We start from the raw sequence: 21,388 nt of genomic DNA, 5'->3' as shown, positions 1-21,388 counted from the left end.
CCAGAGTCGAGGGTTCTTTCAGGGTGCGCTCCTGCCCGCCTTTTCCTGTCTGGTTGGCTCCAGTGCATCCTGACAGGAGAAACTCTGAGCGCAGAGCTTTGGGGGAGGCCATGCAGGCTCTTCTTGAGTTTGCTAATGATGTTTGGATGACTCCTTCATTTTTCTAAAGGTATCAAGGCCTCAAAATGAAGTGAATAGGTGGGAACATGGAAATTAGCTTGAGGGCTGAAATCCAACCTTATTCCTTTACATCATTCATTGGAATTTTTATTGCAATCTTCAATTCTGTGGATGGAGACCTTCCATAAAATGCAGAATTCCTTCACAAATGTGGGAAGGTGGGCTGGGCGCAGTGGCTCACGCCTGTAATCCCAGCACTTTGGGAGGCCGAGGCGGGTGGATCACTTGAGGTCAGGAGTTAGAAACCAGCCTGGCCAACATGGTGAAACCCCATCTCTATCAAAAATACGGAAAAAAAAAAAAAATGGCCAGGTTTGGCGGCAGATGCCTGTAATCCCAGCTACATGGGAGGCTGAGGCAGGAGAATTGCTTGAACCCAGGAGGCGGAGGTTGCAGTAGCTGAGATTGTGCCACTACACTCAACCCTGGGCAACAGAGCAAGACTCCATCTCAAAAAAAAAAAAAAAGAAAAAAAAAATGAGAAGACTCCAGGCACTGTCAATTTCCTGGTAAATAAGCCCCTCTCTTCTGAACAGAAGGCAGGTATCATCGAAGGCCCCAGGGAAGGCTGCCCATTGCCTCCACTGCCCTGTCCACACCCTCAGGACAGAAGCATCCTGGAACAGAGAGGGAGGGGTCCTTCCTTCATCGTGACTTGCATCTGTATTGTTCTGTGGGGACCATTTGCATCCCAGAACCCACAGTTGTCCTGATGAGGAGGGAGGGAAAAAGGTCACCTGGCTGGTGAATGCTGAGTACGGAAACTTCTATTAAGCTCAGGGGTGCCGGACGCTTGGGGTCAGTGCAAGAACTGAAAAGACACCTGCCTTGCCTTGTGTGTGAAGGGCTCATTACTATGGTAATAAAACCTTACCTTGGCTTGAGATATGTTCTTCCAACTTAAGAAAGCATTACTGCATCTTTGATATCACAATTAAAATGGATCACTAAGGAGAAATAATGATTGATCTTTGAACTATTTTGCTGATGTGTTAAAAGTGCTAAAATGTGCCTGGAGCAGAAACTGAATCACAGGGATCAATACACTGGGCTATATCGGTGCAATGGCTGCAGGTTTCCTGATAGGCCAGTGCTGGCAATGAAAAAAACAGAGTTGACGCTGCAACTGCTTCGCCAGGAGCATTCACCTTGGTTTTTCAGTGAAAGTGTAACTGTCCTTGGGGCTGTCAAAACTTCTCATTTCTTCTGTGTCTGCAAGGACAATTCCATCCAGCAGCTGCCTCGGCTACCACGACAAAGGCCATGTTGCTAAATTCAAAGAAGGCTCAGTGAAATCAGGTTGACCAGATAGGAGCGGTGGTTTCGATTTTTCTTTTCCTTTCTTTCTTTCTCTCTCTTTTTTTTCTTTTCTTTTCTTTTCTTTTTTTTTTTTTTTTTTTGAGATGTAGTCTCACTTTTCCACCCAGGCTGGAGTGCAGTGGTGGTGCAATCTTGGCTCACTGCAACCTCCGCCTCCTGGGTTGGAGCCCTTCTCCTACCTCAGCCTCCAGAGTAGCTGGGATTACAGGCATGTGCCACCACGCCCTGCTAATTTTTTGTATTTTTAGTAGAGAGGGGATTTCTCCATGTTGGCCAGGCTGGTCTAGACTCTTGATCTCAAGTGATCCACCCACCTCGGCCTCTCAAAGTGCTGGTATTATAGGCATGAGCCACCGCATCCAGCCTCTTTTTTTCTTAAACTGTGAGTATGACTGGTTCTTTTCATTTCTAAGAAATGGTTCCACTGTAACATGTCTCATGAGTGATGAGGAACAACTTCACTGAGGTCCACATGGGTGTATGGAATCGAATTTACTGGGAATGAGGCCTACAGGGAAACTCTGCAAAGGAGCACACGTCTTGCTTGTCTCTATGGGGTTCCTGCCTCTAGCCTGGAAATCGTGGCTGGAATTCCAGAAGTTTGACAACTCCAAGGTTAAAAGGAAAAAAGAAAAATAAGAGGTGAAGCATGGGCAAAAGGGAGATTCGTGGTTAGAATACTCACTGCTAGTTCATTTCTACCTTGTGGCAGTTAAAGGTAAAAAGGAGGAAGTTAATAGGTTAAAGTTATGCACTGTAATTTCTTTTCTCTTGTCCCCTCAGCAAAAAGAAAATCCAGCTCCCAGGTACTCAGCAGAATCCTCCTCCCTTGTCTTTTTTAGGCCGAGTCTTGCTATGGTATCCAGGTTGGTCTTGAAATTCTGGGTTCCAGCAATCCTCCCAACTCGACCTCGTGTGTAGGTGGGACTATCGGTGTGCGCCTATGTGCCTGGCTATAAAGCAGAACTTGTTTTCATGTTAAGATGAATAGTGCTTTTTGATTTCTCAAAATGCTGTGCCAGTTTTCTCTGAATATGAGAAAACTTGATTGTTCTTTTAATCTCGAAAGAGCAAGTGTCTCTTGAAAAAATGCATGGAATTATACCCAATCTATAAAGTATACATTTGTCTTTATTATGAAATTAGTTCCCTCCATGTAATGTGTGAAAACACCTTCAACTGGCAGGGAAGAGGCCTGGATTCCAGCCCTACCAGGCGGCCACTCATCTGTTCTGTGGTTCAGTTTTCTTACTGGACAAATGAGACAAGGCAGCCTCTCAAGACTTCTGGCTTTGACATTCTTGGGATCTCCCAATGTCCATTTGCTAGAGTGAATTTAAAATGCCAAGGCCTATGTCTTATTCATATATTGTCAAGGCCATTCTCAAAGACTCCATTAAGTGGTGGAAGGGTAAACGGGTGGGTGAGTGGGTGGATGGATGGATGGACAAAAAGATGAAAAAAATAGGATGGAGTTGGGCGATTGGATGCTGTGTTTGTCGCTGTGTCACAGCTTCTTTATTTGTGGAGAACTCCAGGACTCGCCATGAGCCCTCTGCTTGGGGTCTGGCGGTCACCGGGAACACTGAGTGGAGTCCCGGGGGAGGTGTGCTGATCTTGCCAGAGGTCAGGCTCCCTGATGCAAGGCGAGTTCTACTGGCTCTGCCTCTCAGCGGTGAGAACAGTTCAATAAGTAATTTGGGGATGGTTTTGCAGAGTGGACAGTTCTGAACACTTGGCAGTAAGCAGTCCTGACCTGGGCGTCTCCCCAGCCACTCGCTTGCTTGCCTCTCCTGTATCTAGTCCCTGCAGCTTCTGCAGAAACCAGGCTTGCCTGCCCACTACTCACTCTCTACGTTCCTCACTGGCAGGAGTGCAACTGGTGATCCCAGCCATTACAGAGGGGCAGGGGCTGGGCTGGGACAGCTTGCACCTTCCAAACACACTGCTGTCATGGGTGCCCACCGCTGTGTAGGGAGACACTTGCTGTACCCCGTGGCACAACCTGGCCTTTAGAGAGATCTCTGCATGGTGCTTCTGTAAGAATCGGGGCTCTTAATAGAACTCCTTGTGACACTGCCAATGCACAAATTAGGATTCCAAACACAAGCCAGTGTTCCATACAATTACATCCTCATCAGGATTGGAAGACAGAAGCAGCCTTCAAATGTGGCATTTAGGGCCCTAACTGTTCACGAACGATGAAGGCTGATTTCTACAGCATTCATTTACCATCATTGACCTCTTCCTGCATTAAATGTAAAGGGTAAAAACTTTTATGATGACAGCTTCTTAAATGCTAATTCCATCTTTTTGGCGAGAGAACTAGAAGCCCAGCTTATCCTAGCTAATAGGATGAAAGAGGCAGACACTCCCTAGCACAGAGTTCTCGTGAGCAATGTCTGATGGACACATTCTAATGAAGGGGAAACATCTGGCCAGAGACCATCTCTTCGGCACCCTCAGATAAGCCTCCTGCCTGATGCACAACACATCTCAATTATCAAGAAAGGTCTGTGTAGAGACAAATGGCAGGTGTTAAAAGCAAGAGCAGGAGATGGAGCTACCAGCTGCCCGACAGATGCAGACATCTGAAGGGATCTATTCTTTATGCAATGACTTGAAAGGGGGAAAGTTTTCAAAGCAGCTTTAAATTCCATATATTTAAAATTTTAGTTAAACTAATCAGGAAAACTGAAGCTCACAGGGATGACTAGCCGTTTGTAGAAAATAGGCTTATAAATAATATGGTCATGAATGTTTTGTATTCCAGGTGGATACGACATCCCTTTCCATTACTAAACCCACATACTTGGTATTCAGTGAAGACAGGAGCCACCAGCCCTGCAAAGCACTGTCCAGAGATGGACCCAGCAGAACAGGATTGGCTGCATATCAGCTGCAAGGCAAGGTGAGCATGGTGGGAGGGAGGGGTCTCCAGACCCCAATGATCGTCTGTAGACCTCACTGCTAGACAAGCTTTCCTTTTACATTCACCAGCTTCTCTTTTAGCTTGCAAATATCTCTGAGTTTTATTCTGCATTAACTATATGACATTGTTCATATTTCTTTCCTCTTAAAATATAGATAATAAAACCAGCAGCTGCCTGTGTGTGCACTGCATGCAAGGCATGGTGCCGGCAGGACCATATTTCAGCTTCTTGATGTCCCTGTGATGCAGGGACTATAACTGTCTCACTTTAATAACAAGAAAATGGAGCTGGAGAGCTTAAATCCCTCATGCCCTCATACTTCACCAACACGCTGCTCTGCCTTTATGTTGAAGGCCTTCATTCAGCAAATCCTGTCTGGACCCCCACTCTGTGCTGAGTCCTGCAGATGCTGGATGAAGAGGGCCCAGCATGGTCCCAGTGTAGTCACCCTGTGGATGAGCTTGTAGGGGTTGGGACAGGTGAAGGAGGAGGGAGAGGTGACTCTGCTGATGTGATGGCCCAGGCAGGGTTCTGAGAAGCATAGAGGGGCCCTGGGCTTGGTAATGGTGGGGTTGGGAATGGGGAGAAGAGCGCAGAGTGGGGACAGTGAAGAGGGAGGTTGAAAGGACAGAACCTTCACTCAAGCCAAGTCTGTCTGACAGACACTCCGTGTGTCTGGTCTAAAGTCAACAATTACCATGAGTGATCACCCAGGGCTGTCTGTGGCTCTGAAGACCCCACAAGCACCATGGTGACAACGGCTAACAAGCAGGTACTTCAGCAGCAGGCCAGGTTTGGAGAGGTTATTTATTAACTGATTTATTATTATTAAAAATAATAATCAGTAGCTCTTGGATCTATTTAGAGGATGAAGTGAAATGTGACGTCATCTTCCACCCTCCATTCCCTTACCATCCACATCCAATGCTCGAGCCAAGCCTGGGGCTCTATTTCCAACACCCCAGAGGCCAACACCCTAGGAATCACCCTCTTTAACTGAAACAGCTGCTGCAGGCCTCTGGTGTGTTTGCAGCATTCACTCCTGCCCTCCTTCATTCATACCGTCAAGGGAGATTCCGCGTGGAGCAGAGGACACTCACTCGCACGTACACCCTTCCGAGCCTCTACAAGAGGCCACAGCAGTTTTGTACTTGTCATTTTGTCTTACATTTCTTAAACAGGGTTGACCAGATTATCTAGGTATTAGACCAGAATCTGTTCCAGCATGCACCACAGTCTTCTCACAAAGCAAAACAAATCCTGTAACTCCCTCCTTTTGAACCCGTTAACAGCTTCTCCTGCACCAAACAGATAATTCGCCTCTGTTACCTCAGCCCTCCTTTCCAGCTCTCCAACTTGTTTTCCTACTACTCACCCCATTTCTTGGTAGGATCAAGCCACAGTGAGCTTTCTCTTAGCTCCTTGAACACACCTGGCCTGTTCCTTCCTCAAAACCTTTGCAGATCCTGCTTCCTCCCCTGGAGACAGCTGCCCCTTGCCCCATTGCTTGCATGGCAAACTCCTATTCAATCCTCTCCACCTGAAGCAGAACACCCCTTGGTTTTTGCTCCCTTATCTCTTTGTTGCAATGATTTTGCTTGTTTGTCCACTTGATGTTTGTCTTTCCTGAAGCACCAGAACATAGATTTCAGGAGGGCAAGTTCCCTTGACATCTTGCTCAGCATTGCATGCTCAGTGCCAGCACAGTTCCTGGTGCATAGGAAGTATTCAGTAAGAGGGGAACCACCCTTCTGATTTACCCTCCCTGTAGCTCCCTGGCCTCTGAGATTGCAGAACACCACCAAACCAACCCCCAGGGCAGGGACTTGAACAGTCAGCAAATGAAATTGAGGACAGGCAGCATAAACACCAAGACCCAGCAAGCAGATGCAAAGGCAGCAGCACAGAAAGAACGAGACAGTCATGAAAGAACCACAACGTGGAACTTCCTCTGCAGCCCAAGCACTAGGTGGTAGGAGTGGTAAGAGCAGACGGGGCAGGCATCAGACACTGATACAGGGGACCAGACACTGTCCTCACGTGTGTAGCTACAGATGCCCCAGTAGAGCTGGAACACAGTGACCTTGGGGAGCAGCCCTAGAATCCCAAAACAAAGACACTGTCAAAACTCATCATGGGAGAGATGAGGAAATTTCCAAGAATGACCTCGAAGAGACACCATGTTGCCCAGAAACCAGAAGTCTCATAGTTCATAAGTGACGATAAGTTTCAGGCCAGGTCTGCCTGACCTCAAGGCCTTTCCACCTCACCCTCTAATGTTGCCACACATCTAGTCCCCACATGTGTATTGGGTTCTAATGCTGTGTTGGGTGCTGGGGCTGCAGTGAGGAGTGTGACACCGGCATTTGCTGGGCCTCAGGCTCCCAAGCCAGCAGGCATCCAGCACTGCCTCTCTGGGTACTCAACACACCCCAGAGCGTTGAACCCCACTGCAGTCCAGGGGGAAGAAATAGGACCTCCATCTTAGGCATGAGCAATTCAGAAACCCCATAAGCTACTGGACTTTTCTAGCTCTCAGTATTCTCATCTATCAAATGGGAATATTTATTTATACCATTCTCAGGTAGTGGTTGTGAAAATAGCACAAATCCTTTTCAATGCCCAGTGAATTGGTGGGTGTGGAGTTGGTCCCAGAAAATAGTACTATATAATATTCATGTTGACTTAATGCACCTGCTGCTGCCTTGTAGAAGCATGGCAATAAGGGCTCCAATTCTCTATGGCCCCTCCCCAGGGCCCCTGCTCTTTTCAATGAACTTTTAGATCTTTCGATCAAGAGGTAAGGTCTATATTTCCACCTCTAGATTCGGAGTTGTGCCATTATATTTGCTTTGCTTTGAACGTGAACTTATTCATTTCCTTTTCTGCGCTTGGCCCTGGCCTTCACCTTGTGAACATTTTTAGATAAGCCTGAGTGAGCAGAGCCATCACCCCAACTGACAGCTCACTGACCCCACACACGAGTGGGCCCAGCGAGAGCAGAACACCAAAACTGCCGACCTGCAGCCCTGAGAGCTAAAGAAATGCTTGTTGTTCCATAAGCTACTGAGTTGGAAGATGCTTTATTTATTGGCATTGTGGCAACAGATACCTGAATCCCATGGCTGTTCATACCCAAGCCCATGCCAGGTCGTCTGACACAATGGCACTTCTGGATCTACATGGCACCTGCTGCCATCATCCAGACATACCCCCTACCCCTGGCAACCATGTGATAAAACTGCCTGGAAGGGGGTGATATCCAGGTTCTGCAGGCATTTTTCATCCTCCCTCCATCAACTGCCCAAAGATCCATGAGGCAGGAATTTTGCTGATGGGCAAGAAATGATGCGGAAGGGGAGGCCTGGGACATTCCAGGGCCACATGGTGTCTTGGAGAACACCTGGCAGTTTCTGTCTGACGTGGAGCAGCACACAGGAGCCATGAGGTCACCAACCCCTGCTGACCAGCTGTGAAGTACAGTTCAGGAGACAGGCCTGACCACCCAGTGGGGCAGCCTGATGGACATGGCCAAGGCCAAGGACAAAGCTGGCCACTGCAGGGCTCTTGGCCCAGAAAGACTTGGGGCAGGAGGCTCTGTGGCAAGCTGGAAGAGCAGCCCCTCCTGTGGGATGAGGCTGCAGGAATAAAGAAGAAGCCAGGCGCCGGGATGGGCTGAGCATGGAGGCCAACTGTGCATGTCACTAGCAAGTGGGGAGATGCCTGACTTCCTGGGATGGCAGGCTCAGAGTGAGCTCTCAGGTCATCCAACCAGTTGTCCTTCCCCTCTGTGAGACCCAGCCCAGTGCTCACTGTATTTCCCTCTTCCCAACCTCTCTGCTTCCCCCGATGTGCAGGAAACATAACACTTCAGAACAGAAAATAATTACACGGACACACCTGTAAGCATCTGTATCTTTTGGCAGGTGGGGAGGTTGATATCACACACTGCTAATTTAAAAATTAATGATTAGAATTAGTCACTACTCATCAGGGAAATTCTAATCAAAACTACAATGAGATATCACTTCACACCTGTCAGGATGGCTGTTATCAAAAAAGAACAAAAGATAAGTTTTGGCAAAGAAGCAGAGGAATTGGAACCTTTGCATACTGTTGGTGAGAATGTAGAATGTTGCAGCCACTATGGAAACCAATGTGGAGTTTCCTTAAAAAATTAAAAATAAAACTACCATGTGATCCAGCAATCCCACTTCTAGATATATATTCAAAAGGATTAAAATCAGATTCTCAAACAAGTATCTGTACTCCCATGTATATTGCAGCATGATTCACAGTATCCAAGATATGGAATCGACCTGAGTGTCCATCGATAGGTGAATGGATAAAGAAAATGAGGTGTATAGGCCCAATACAATACTATTCAGTTTCTAAAAAGAAGGAAATCCCATTACAACATGAATGAACCTTGAAGACATTATGCTAAGTGAAAAAGCCAGATGCAAAAGGACCAATACTATATTATTCCACTGATAGGATGTATCTAAAATAGCAGAATTCATAGAATCAAAAAATGGTGGTCGCCAGAGCTGGGAGGCAGGGAAACATAAGGACTTAATAATCAATGAGCATAAAGTTTCAGTCCAGCAAGATGAATCAGCTCTAGAGATCCGCTGTACAGCATTGCACCTAGAGTCAACGGTAGTGCATTGTACCTTAAAAAAAATCTACTAAGAGGGTAGATCTCATGTTAAGTATTCTTACCACAATAATAAAAAAGAGATTATGATGACTGTCTTATGTCTATTACAACTATTCCTCATAAAAACAATGCAAGGTAGGTACTACCATTTTCACTTACAAATTGTAAAACTGAGTCTTAGAAATTAATTAAGTTGTTCATGGTCACAGCATGAACTGTGGAAGAGCTGGGATTCTCCAAAGCCTCCTATTTTCACCCAGACACTGACTCTCAATCTTGTCTCCTAAGGAAAGAAGAGTATCCTTTGATACAAATTTTAATCCATGCTCTGGGCACCCCAAGCTAAGAATCCACATTCCCAAACTTCATCACACAGTGCAGCTTTCTGGAAGGGAAGTCCCTTACCCCCAATGTTGCCTGTTTTCAAAGCTGTCCAAGAACAGGGTTTGGCCAACTCCCCCTCCCCACTAGGTTGCCTGTCTCAATGTTTAATCACCCTCACAGATTGTTTCCTAAGTCTCATAAAAAGAACAAATCAAGTTTAAGCACACACAAGGCATTAGTGAACACCACATTCAGAGATGAGTTGGTAGCTGGACTCCTGCCAGCACTGGTATGGAGAATCTAAAAGAAGCTATAAGCTGAGGGTCATTAAAGTAAAAGTATTTAATACCGGAAAAGGAAGAAAATTCTAAAGCACTGTCCTATTACAGATTATTGCTTCTTCCCATCTTCCAGTTAAAATCCAGGGCACACGTCTATCACCTCTTCTCCATTCAAGGCATGGGGGGGTGCGGTGAAGAAGAGGGGCCCGGAACCATTCCACCCTCGAAGAGCCCAAAATATCAGCTGTGGCTTAAGGGCACCAAGATAATCACATTCGTGAGAGCTATAAAATAGAGTGGACTCAGGATTTAGGAACTGGAGTGCAGATCAATAAGGAAGTGGGGCCTGTCTCTGGGTTAAAAAGGACCACCACAGTGATAACTTGCTCCTTCCATGGGGCTCCAGATGAACGAGGTACAATCTCAATATTCAATGGGAAATCAGTCAATGTCACCCAAATGGTCTGCACTCCCCTCCCCGACCTGCAGACAGTCATTTTCAAATCCTGCTTGACACACTAAGGGATGTCTCTAACTGCTCAGGGGAGACTGTCCACCTGGTAGGGGTGCTCACCGCCCTCCTTCAGCCAGAGCTTCTCTGCTTTAATCTGGTTTATAATGTAGCCTCCCACAAGATTTTCTCTTCAGAAAGATTTCCATTTAAAAATATAAACTGCTTTAGGGAAACTTAGCCCTCTGTGATCTGTACTCACTCCCAATGGTCAAGGTAGTTTGAGACACACAGATACTTCACAGCTGAATCTCTTACAGCGTTATTCAGGAGCTCTCCCCTCAGCGCAGAGGTCAAACGGTGGCATTGTCAAATACCAGCCCAAAGGGAGAAGGTTCTGCGAGGTTTTATAATCATAAGGTCTCCTCATGTACCCAAGGTAGGCATGTGACATGAAGCCAGGGCCCTTTTAAGAACAATGACACCTTTGAACAGGAAGCCAGACCTTACCTGTCTTCTGCTCAAACACAGGAATACAATTTGCAGCAGGACACGTGACATCCTTGTGCCCCCTTGGAAGCTGGAAAGGGGTCACTGGCTCTGATTTTCTGTTTTTGATAACAATAACCTCTCACATGTGTTACAAGCTGTGTCTCAGCCAGGCGTGGGCCTTCCTGCCTACCGCCTTTCACCAAGGGGAGTTAAGGGCAAGTTATCAGCAGTCAACCACACACAGAGAGAAAGAGAGGGACCCGCTGTTGAAAAAGAAGAGAGAAGCAAGCAGGTTAGGAGGTAATTCGTTCCAGAAAAAAGATTCTGTATGATAATGGTTTCATGGCCAACACTCTGACATTTTTACCGAGATATAAAATAAACCATGAAAAGTCATAGGTGTGTAATGAGAGGACAAATAATTGTGTTTTGTCTGGCAGTTGCTTCACTCCACCTATCCTTGTCTCCTCCAGCTCTGCCACATTTCAGCTGCCAGATAAATATTCCTTTTCTGCTGGGAAGCTGGATATTAACATGACCATTATATTAAATAACACAATAAGCTTCAAAAATACATTTAAATCCTTGTGTCGCTTTCAATTTACGTTGCATTTGTTTATATGCTTTTTTTTTAGAAGTCCTTTCCTTAGATAGCCAACTGAGCAAAAGCCACTAAAAAAATAAATAAATAACACTTTAGCTCATAACCAAGTCTATTCTCTCCACGCCTTATTAACAATATTTCACCAAAACAAGCAGCATTCTGCACAGCGGGGACCACAAAGAGTTTGGGAACATGCCTTCTCTGTTCAGTGTTTTCCCGATGATATACAGCCCTCGGAAGGAGTGTGTGATTTCCAGTGATTATTTGTAAGTATTATTTTTCTCTTGGGGGGTGCTCTTGATATACAACTAGCAATTAATAAGGAAGTCGAAACAAATAAACCTCTTTCTTTAAAGGAGCCTAAAGTCACACCAAAAATAATGCATAAGCCCAACTCGGACTTCTGCAGAAGTTCTTGCTGTGAGGCCAGGCAACACCAGGAGGAGAGAGGCTGATGGAGTCAGAGGAAGATGAGGAGGCTGATGCCGGGAGGAGGGCAGATCGATTCAGAGTGGTGAGTAGAAAGCAGACACGAGGGGACACGTATTCTGTGTCGTCTCAAAGTCCTATTGATGTCTGCCTTGGAGATGGGCCTGATTCCCCGTCTCCATGCCCCACCCAGACTTCATCCTAGACTTAGCTCCTACCTCCCATCAGCCAGTGCATTCCCCCACCAGGGGGTTATTGAGTGCTTAGGCACGGCACTGAGACTGGCAAGCAAAATCAGACAGGCCCCTGCTCTTGTGCAGCTTGTAGTTTGGATGGAGGAGCAAGTATTCATCAAATCCAAATTAACCTGAAAGCATGACTGCAACAGGCACAGCAGGGGAGAGAACGGTGGATACCACCGATTGGTCATGACATTGGGCTGGCTTCCAGAGGACATGCAGGTAAGGGGCTACAGGTCAGGTCAGTGAGGGTCATGGCCACTTAGCAGGATGGAATCCACCGGCACAGGCAGGGATCCCGAAGCAGGAGGCACGTGGCGGTAGAGGGTGGAACAGAGAGGGAAGGAGATGGAGTGTGGGGTGCAGGGCCCAGGGCCTCGGGGCCTTTTGCACCACAATAAAAATGCTCCTTATTCCAAGAACAACTGGAAGGCATGGAAGGGTCTTAAGCAGGGGTGGTGTGGCCTGAGCAAGTCGATCTGGCTGTAGGTGGAGATGAGAATGAGGAAGGCACAGTTGGGCTATTGCAGGAGTCCAGGCCAGCATGGCAGCGGCGGAGAGAAGAGGCTTGCCCCAAAGATGATGAGGCAGCAAATCAGAGGGCCTTGGTCATGGTTGGACACTGGAGTGAGGGAAGGCAGAAAGACTCCAGGTTTCCGGCGTAGCTGACAATGATGGTGCGGTTGCTGACATGGAGCAGCATTCCTGAGTTCAGAGTGACGGCAGGCTCTAGGTCCGGGTTCGCTGGGCCCCCCGGCCACCCTGGACCCAGTCTAGAGCTCAGATTTCTGCATTGCTCTGGGAAGTGAGTTCATGACTTGGATCTGATTCCTCTGCCCCATCCTGGGAACTCAGGAGCTCTGGATGGGGCTGGTCATGAGCCAGGGATGTGTGTGGGACCTGGACACCACCTCTTTCCACTGCACACCACCCTACATCCCCAGTCACCCACCTGTGCCTCCTCTGAGGACTCTGTGTCCTCTTGCTGCAGCCCTGACACTGCCTCTCGCCTGGCTGGTGTCCACACGTGCCTCTCACCAAGCCCCTAGGAGCCAAGTCTCAATTTCCTGTCTTCCTGCCCCAGCAGGTGTGCTGATCCCCGGGGCCCAGCTGGTCTCATTCTGCCCACTCCTCTACATCTTCTCTCTCCCCCTGCCAGGCCTTCCTGGTGAAAGGCCTAACATTGAAGTCCAGTATGACGTGTGCCCTGACATCTGGGGAAAATGATGAGGGCCTCGGATGGCCTGTCATAATTCCTCTCCCATGCTGCTCCCTCAGATAAGCTCCCGCAGCCAAATAGCCCTCCTTATCACGGGATCATAGAAACCCAAGGTCATCCCGCCCTCTTTTTACTACAAAACCTGCCTCCCACAGACCCAATGTGTGCACACGGTTCCTCAATGCAGTCCTCACGTAGCCCTGCAGGACACATGGAGCCCTCCTCCCTGGAGCTATAAGCATATGGGACCAATAAACAGCTGTTGACCTCAACTGCCCAGTGCTGGGCATCATGCGTGGGCATTTCCATCACGCTAGAGCAGCAATCCCTCCCTCACCACCAGGGTGAAGAGGAGGCCATTAAAACAGCCTTTTATGGGATAACTTTACGCCGAGTAACTCTTAGACATGTGGGAATGACAATCACTTGGATGGGCAAATATTACACCTTTATTTCTTAAAAACCCAGCAAACGCCAAAAGACTCTGAGTGGTGGTTTTCACAGGGATGCTCATGATAACTTCTTGGGCTCCACACCTGTAGGCTCTGATGCTACAGGCCTGGGTGAGGCCTGGAGACCTATTTCTGCTCTAGGCTTGATCGGTGATTCAGATGCACCCCTCCAGTTGGGAACTGCTGCCAACTCAAAGCCATTTATCCTGCTCTGTGGTTGCAGGAAAATCTCGTCTCCGTAGCGCATGGTGCAGGGTTGCTGCTCAGCCATCATACTCAGGTCTCTGAACGATATTTCCCCAGGAGGCGCTCCTTCCAAGCAAAAAGAAAAACCAGTGCCAGATGCCTGTCTCTCAGACCTGATTCAGGTCTTTATTCAGATCAGGATACCGACGCCCAAAGGTGCCCACCCTGACGTGCATGGCGAGGTGGAAGGGCTCAAACACTTCAGAGGGGAGTTCAATGAAATCACGGGTAGGTCTCCTCATTCCACTCTTCTGAGAATGAGAGATGGGGCCTCCTGGACTGTGCCCCACATGTCCACCCCAATGTCTGATTTCCTCACATCTGGATGAAGTCTTCTTGCCAACTGCCTTGGTACACAAAAGGCAGGAACTGAGCATTCATGCCTTTGAAAGGAAGCTGTCAAATCTGGCTGATGCATTTCTGTCTGACACAAAGCTATATAGACTGCAAAATCTGCAGTTGAGCTCTTTTCATAGTCAGCATTTTACCAATTATTTTGTAAATTAGATTATGTTACCAGGTGATAGGCAAAAGCAAAATTAGAGGCAGAAACACATACGGGGGGAAAGAGTTGTTTATTGCACTATTTATGGGTGATTGCAGCAAAATTGGGGGTCAAGGCCCAGGGAGCTACGAAGCAGAGTAGAGGATGGCACAGGAGCACAGCGGCTCTTCATAAGAGGGCACACAGGTATCACGCAGCCCCAGTGGCAAGGGCTGGTTGGTCTGCTTTCTCTCTAATAACATCCTACCCAAGCAGGCACAACAGACTCAAATGCATCTCCTTATGTCCTCCACAGGAAGCAGGAGTAAATGCGTTTTACTCTCCAGTGATCAGAAGAGCAGCGCTGCCTTTTTCCACCACTGCTGTGCACAGCACGGCAGATGCTAGCTGGAGAAAACACCAAGCAGACCCCATCCAAGCCACTTCTAGGGGAGCCTCCGTCCCTCTCAACAAGGGAAGCTGAGGAGCAGGTCAGGAGCCTGTTGCTCAAAGCACTTGAAAAAATCTTGAAGAGCAGAAAGGCAGATGTTTTCCCCGTGGGGTTCTCGGTCACTCGCACGCTGATTCCCACCCTGCTCTGGCTTGCCTGGGAGGGTAAAGTGAGAGCCTCTGAAGGAGAAATGGCTCCAATAGCTTCTTCAGACAAATTATGCCATTCAATCTTTTGAACCACTTCTCCCTGCTGATCCCTGAGCTTGGAAACACAGAGATGAGTAAAACAAGGTCCCTACATTCAGAGCCCGCGGTTCTGGAGGGAAAAAGGATGAGTCAGCACGGTCACGTGAAAGGATTGTGGTTGTGGCTGTGCAATGGACAAAAGGCCCTTGAGAGACCGGGGGTGGGGTGGGGCAGGTTGAATCAAGTTTCAGTCAAAAGAAAGGGTTTTATCAACAGAAACATATAGAAGGGTTTTCAGACAGAAGAGTCTCTGGACAAGGAGAGAGACAGGCAAGAGCTGGGTGCAGGGTGCTTGCAAGGCCATGACCTGGAGAAAAACCCAGAAGGATAAATCAGACTCTGAAGGGGAAAGGCACTGAATGCTATGCCAAGGAGCTTATATTTTGTCCTCTGGGGACCGATGTAATTTTTGACCAGAGAAGTTGCATTGATTGGAGACACTCATAAATTGTTGAATGCATGGATTCTCCCATGGGCAGGGAGGAGTCTATGAGAAGGAGGCAGATGGAGTGAGGTACCATCAAACACTTTCTGTATTAAAAGATAATCCACACACTGAAATTCCAACAATTAGAGCCTTCCTAAAAACCAGGTGTTTCAGGGAAAGCAAACAGATAAATGTGGTGTCCCTCCTATACCTCGTTCCCAGAGAAACTGCATTTACAAGTGGCTTCTTCTGGAAAAGAAAATGCATGTAACCACACCAGGTTCTAGGGATCCTAGGACAACCCTTCCTTGAATCATGACGAAGGGTATGGGGTTTACTGGGGGGCAACTAATGGTTTAATTCAGTACTAATGAAATAGAAACTATTGTTATGAAGGAATCAAATCACTGCTTTTGTAAAATCTGGAATAAAAGAACAATCATCCTCAAGTTTTAAGTGAAATATAATTATTTTATCTGACTCATCAATCAAAGTTAAAAACTGCCAGTTGTAAAGGTCAGGTTAAATTGATCAGGAGGAAGAAAATTCCATGCCCTCTGGCCCTGCCTTTTTCCCTAAACCAAGTGAATTGGTAATTGAAAGTTCCAAGTGACCTTCATCATTTCCTCCTCTATTTGTATTTCCCCTGGATGATTTCCCCAGACATGGCTGAACCAGACACCTGACTTCCAATCATTGTCAATCCATAGTCCAAGTAGTCTCATCGGCAGATAGGTAGCACAGTGACGGGGAAATATTACAAAATATTTTTGTGACATGCAGAATGCGGATTTGAAGGGGACTTTCTACCTCTCTCTGATTTTAAAAACAGATGTGAGTTTGGACAGAACAGTCACCCTTCCTACATTTGTTTTCTCCTTTCGTGTTCAGATCCTATTAATCATAGTAAACTAAACTTTTACACAGGCCAACAGATTTTAAAGGCCCTGCCAGGAGGACAGTTTAACTGTAAGAAATCAACTCCCCACCCTTCCCAGTCCTGGAATTTCCAGTGACTGAGGAAGTGAATAGCTTCATTGTGAAAATGAAGGATGCAAAAATGAAAATTCAGAGACGACATTCAGTTCCGATTTCCTGCTTGGGCTCTATACAGCCTGTTTGGAACAAATAGCCCACTGATGGAGCTGCTGCTGGAGGCTATCACCCGCATCACTGAAGTTTAGAGCAGCTTCATAAAGATCACAGCATCCAAAAGCACCCTTGTCTAAGAGCAAACCAAGAAATGAGGAAGTGGAAGGACTGTTCCAAAGACAAAATGCTAATTGATGACAAGGTCAACGTGGGCACTATATACCTCAATTTAAAAGACAAAACCCTGACATCTGCTCTGTGGTTTTCAGGACAGTGCTCCTCTTCCCACCCCACACATGTGGTTCCCCCTGGTTTTGCAGTCCCATCCTCTTCCCAACTCATATCTTCTCTCCCGCTGTAATCTCAGCCATTCTCATGGTTTGTCATACCACCCTCGTGTACACCATGATGATATCAAGATCTACAATGCTGACCTACAACCCTGACCTGTCTCCTGATCTACACTGCCAGCTGCTTCCTGGGCATCTGGAGCAGATGAGGCCATACTGACCTCTCACACATAGAGTTTCCAAACACCACAAACTCAGGATCCTCCCACCAGCACCCCGCTAACCCCATAAACCTCCTGGATCCTGAGTTCCCTGCCTTATGAATGACAGCACTGTCTGTCTAGGAACATCTTTAACTTTCCCCTTATCCCAACAGCATGCAAATAATTTGACTAATTTCTAGGTCTCCAAAAGTTCTAGCGACCATAGCCACTGCCCCAGCTAAACCCACATTACCTGCCACCTGGAATATCACAACAGAGTTGTCTTCCTAGTACTTGGATCAGATAGTGTATTCTAGCAACTTCAAAATATTTCATTGTTCCTCTTTGCCTACCTAATAAATACAGATTAAAAATAGGTAAGAAGGCTGATTTATTTTGGCTTGATGCCATTGAAAAGCTTTCTAACAGTCCCTGCTGTGTGAGCATGCCACGGGCTGCCTTAAAACAGAGTGAGTCCCCTGTCCCTGGAGTTTACTATGTGGCCAGGCCACTCCACAGGGGCTTCCACATTCTTGCATGGGGATGATGAAGAGGGGTTTAAAACATCAGCCATCGCAAAGAAGCTGGACAGAAGGACCTCTGTGGCCCCTCCCTAGCTGAAGATTCTACGGGCCTACTTATGCCTTTTGAGACACATGCCTGGCCCATGGATTCCTTCTAGAACATTGCCCCACTAGCCCGTCACCCCCAGGACTGGGTCTCTGGAAGTTGTGCATCTAATATCTGACCTTGCCTCCTGACTGATGATCGGGTCAGGGGGCGCCTGACCCAGCAGTTCCAGGTAAGGGCTCGCACGCTCTTGCTGCCAAGGCCCAAGCAGCAACCTTGGTTCCTGTCTTTCTGCAACCCAGTGTCTCATCCTCCCATGAAGTTCACTGGTTTCCTTACAACAGTTTCCCTTTGTCTACAATAGTGGGTTTCTGGTCTCCAAACCCAGAGTTTGACTTAAAACTCTGTTCTCTGGGTTTCCCAAAGCCACTGAGAGGGCTAAGAAAGGCTTCATCTTTGTCCCAGACCCTTCGGATGAGCATGGAAACAAGGACTTTTGTCCTGAGCTAAACTCTCTATGCTTTCCTGAGGGAGAAAGGCCGGTCATGGAGAGCCCAGAGGGCACAGGTGGCTGCTTAGCCCTCCTTCTGTAGAAGAGGTGCAACTGGACTCCCTCCTTGACCAAACCTCAGCCAGGCTCCTCTGGGCCCTCTTCTTGACTAGGCCTCACCCTTGGCCTGTTAAGCCCAGTTTTAGGGTTAGTGAGAATTGCTCTGAGCCCAGGATTAGTGAGTTCCTGTAAAGCCAGTTTAGGCAGAATGCCCACCCTTGATGGCTAATCATGTCTGTCTTCCCCCACCTTGGATACTAAGTTCCTCTTTGTAATTTTCCATCAGCTGAGTTCCTCACTCTGCCTTTTGGCCGCAAACCTCCAGCTGCCCTTGCTGTATTCAGAGCTGAGCTTAGTCCTGCGCTGAAGGCGCTCTCCTCCACTGCAGAACTCCAGTAAAATCCGTCTTACCATTTTAAACAAGTGCCCAGTGCAATTTCTCTTAAACAGATGGAAACAACCTTGCGGGAAGACACAGAGAACACGAGAGGGTGCCTTGGCGAATCAGCCCTGCCGGGAAGCATGAAACCCATTTAGGTCCGACTCCTTGCCTTCTACTAGAATATACTCAAGGTTTAGGACTGCCTTTAAGTGTCCTTCCGTAATCTGCACTTTGACAACACTGGCAGACTAAAAAAAGGATACAAAGCCAAGAGTTCTGTCTCCCTCCCAACCCAGGGTTGCTTGAGCAATTTCCATGCTGCCTGCACCATTAACCTCTAGCCTCGGGCCAGCGTGGAATTGGTTCCTAAGCCGTTAAAGTGCTCAGCCCCTCTCCAGTAGGCATCCACTGTGGAAGTGCACAGTACTAAGACAAAGAGGACCAAGGCATCCACATTTGAGTCACCAGGTCTCATTGATGTCACAGCCACCTCTGAGTGCTCTGAGGAAAACATGGCACTCTTCTCAGTGTCCCCAAACTCCCTGTGGGATGCAAGTAGCCAGACATGTTTTGGGAGCCTGCCTTTGCTGTTCAGACCACAGTAAGTGTCTGTAGACGGATTCATGTTCTCACTACAGGCAATTTCTGGGCTAAGTTTTCAAAGAGTTCAAACTAAGTATCTGTCACTACTAAAAAGCTGGAGGTTGGGTGCAGTGGCTCATGCCAGCAATCCCAGCATTTTGGGAGGCTGAGGTAAGCAGATCGCTTGAACCCGGGAGTTTGAGACCAGGTGAGGCAACATGGCAAGATCCCCTCTCTACCAAAAAAAAAATAGCTGGGCATGGTGGTGTGTGCCCATAGTCCCAGCTACTTGGGAGGCTGAAGTGGGAGGATCGCTTGAGCCCAGGAGTTCAAAGCTACAGTGAGTCATGATCGCATCACTGCACTCCAGCCTGGGTGACAGAATGAGACCCTGTTTCAAAACAAAAAAAGAACAAGCTGTAAACCATGCTGCTTCGGGACTTCCAGAAAGGATGAAATATGAAAGCTTGTTTCAAGTAGTGTTTTTGTCTTGGGTTGACTGTGTCCGTTATGGAAAGGAATTCAGGTTCCTGATATCTTTGCTATAGGCAGGTGGTGAGGAGAAGATATAAATGTATCTATGTGTGTGTACATGTATACATACATGCATGTACATCCGCATCCACATACACACAAACACACACATAATCACATGCACTTTTCATCTAGAGCGGCTCACTTGCCACACTTATAAATTAAAATTAAAATGAGGATTAAAAAATAAAATTGTGACATTAAAGCATTCTTTTGGAATTGAATGTTGCTAGTCTCTGAATGGAAATAGCCTGTTAACCCAGTAGTCTTACTACAGTTCCATCGGAACATTGGACTCAATCCGTAGGATTTTGCTCACAAAGGGTGGGGCAGGGGAGCTGGTTTTCACATCATTTATGTTAACAAACTTAATAAAAGTGATGAACTGTAACCATCTCACCTAGTGTTTTTACCGTTTAGTGGCTGAGAATGGAAGCTTTATAAAAATGATTTATGAATGCACATATCTTGCCTATATTTAAATTGCATCCACTTTGTTCTGAGAATATCCGTATTTGTCCCATGACTCATCCCTGAGGGAGCCCTGCTGCATGCTGGCCTGACCCACATGCTCTGCGCTCTGCAGGGAGCTCAGGTTCCACAGGCGCCCCTGAAGCTACCGCTGCACCTGTGGCATCCTTTAGCCTCAAGGTCTGGCTGTTTAGACATTCAAACCAGCTTCAAATCTTGTCAGAGCCACTGAGCTATCATCTCACATTTGGGGGAAAACTAGGCTTAAAAGTACATTCCATTATTAATAAAAATAAAAGAGACAGAGTAAATAAAGGCTTGAAAGGGAACCCTGCCTGGGCAGACCCCAGTCCTTTACCTGCATTCGAAAGACTTTCATTTCTTTCCCAGGCAGAATGATCTTTGGGGGATGAGAAGAGTCGACTGTGGATCTAGAAAATAAACAGAAACATTTCCCAATTTCATATTTTGATTTGCCAGATATATAATCTTTAATAATGTACATTTTTTAAAAATCAGGAACATCCTGGAATTTCTCAGTTCTCCCAAGAGACAGCTATAGATTCTAATGAGGACGTACTTCCATTTTCTCCTGGGTTACCTCTATCAATGAATAAAAGGTAGGTTTCTGAGGATTTCAAAATGCACAGGAAGGGAGGGAGGGAGGAAGGGAAACTAGAAAAATTCAGCCAACATTGATTTTGCCGTGGATTTTGTTAGCAGATCAAGGAATCACATCTAATATTTCTCTTCTAGCCCATCACAGTGCTGAACGGGTGCTGGGCTAAAGCTGGATATTCAATAAATATTGGTAAATTGATTAGCTATGAGCCATCCAATTTCAGGCCTTTAGGACCCAGTGAAAATAAGCAGAATGTATAGGAAACTATTCCGTTGTCTGCAGGTATGACTGTTTGCTGACTTTTTCTGCCAAAAGGTAAAGATTTCTTTTGTAATTTTATTCTCAAAGCAGTTTGCTGTGGGTGAGATTTTTGGCTCTGATTTCTAACTTTAATGATACTCCAGATTATCTCATTCCATACTGGGTTTGCCCTATCCCCATCGTCCTTTAGAATATCCTGTGTTCTCGCCCCAAAGCTGGAGAGCAACTGTCCTGATGGTCCTGTCATCATCTTGGCATGACTTGAAGGGGCCACATATTCCTAGAGCACAAGCTGGGCTCTCATCGTGAGCCTCAGTTCATGTCTCAGTCCAGAAGCTGAGTTAAACTTTTTGGTGTTCAGTTCCCATTATCGGCCCCTTCTTACCCC

The 21,388-nt window shown here is 46.9% G+C and overlaps 1 protein-coding gene across 1 annotated transcript in view; it reads right to left on the bottom strand.

The window, feature by feature from the left end:
* Positions 1–21,388, bottom strand: part of CUNH10orf90 (chromosome unknown C10orf90 homolog) — a 237,802-nt gene that overhangs the window by 192,652 nt on the left and 23,762 nt on the right. Inside the window, exon 2 of the mRNA XM_033179251.1 lies at positions 20,476–20,548. Within this exon, the coding sequence (XP_033035142.1) occupies positions 20,476–20,548 (73 nt within the window). The remainder of the gene's footprint in view (positions 1–20,475; positions 20,549–21,388) is intronic.

This window comes from Trachypithecus francoisi, unplaced genomic scaffold, assembly GCF_009764315.1.
Source record: "Trachypithecus francoisi isolate TF-2019V2 unplaced genomic scaffold, Tfra_2.0 Contig01579, whole genome shotgun sequence".
Classification (NCBI taxonomy): Eukaryota; Metazoa; Chordata; class Mammalia; order Primates; family Cercopithecidae; genus Trachypithecus; species Trachypithecus francoisi.
This window is presented reverse-complemented; position numbering and strand designations above follow the sequence as displayed.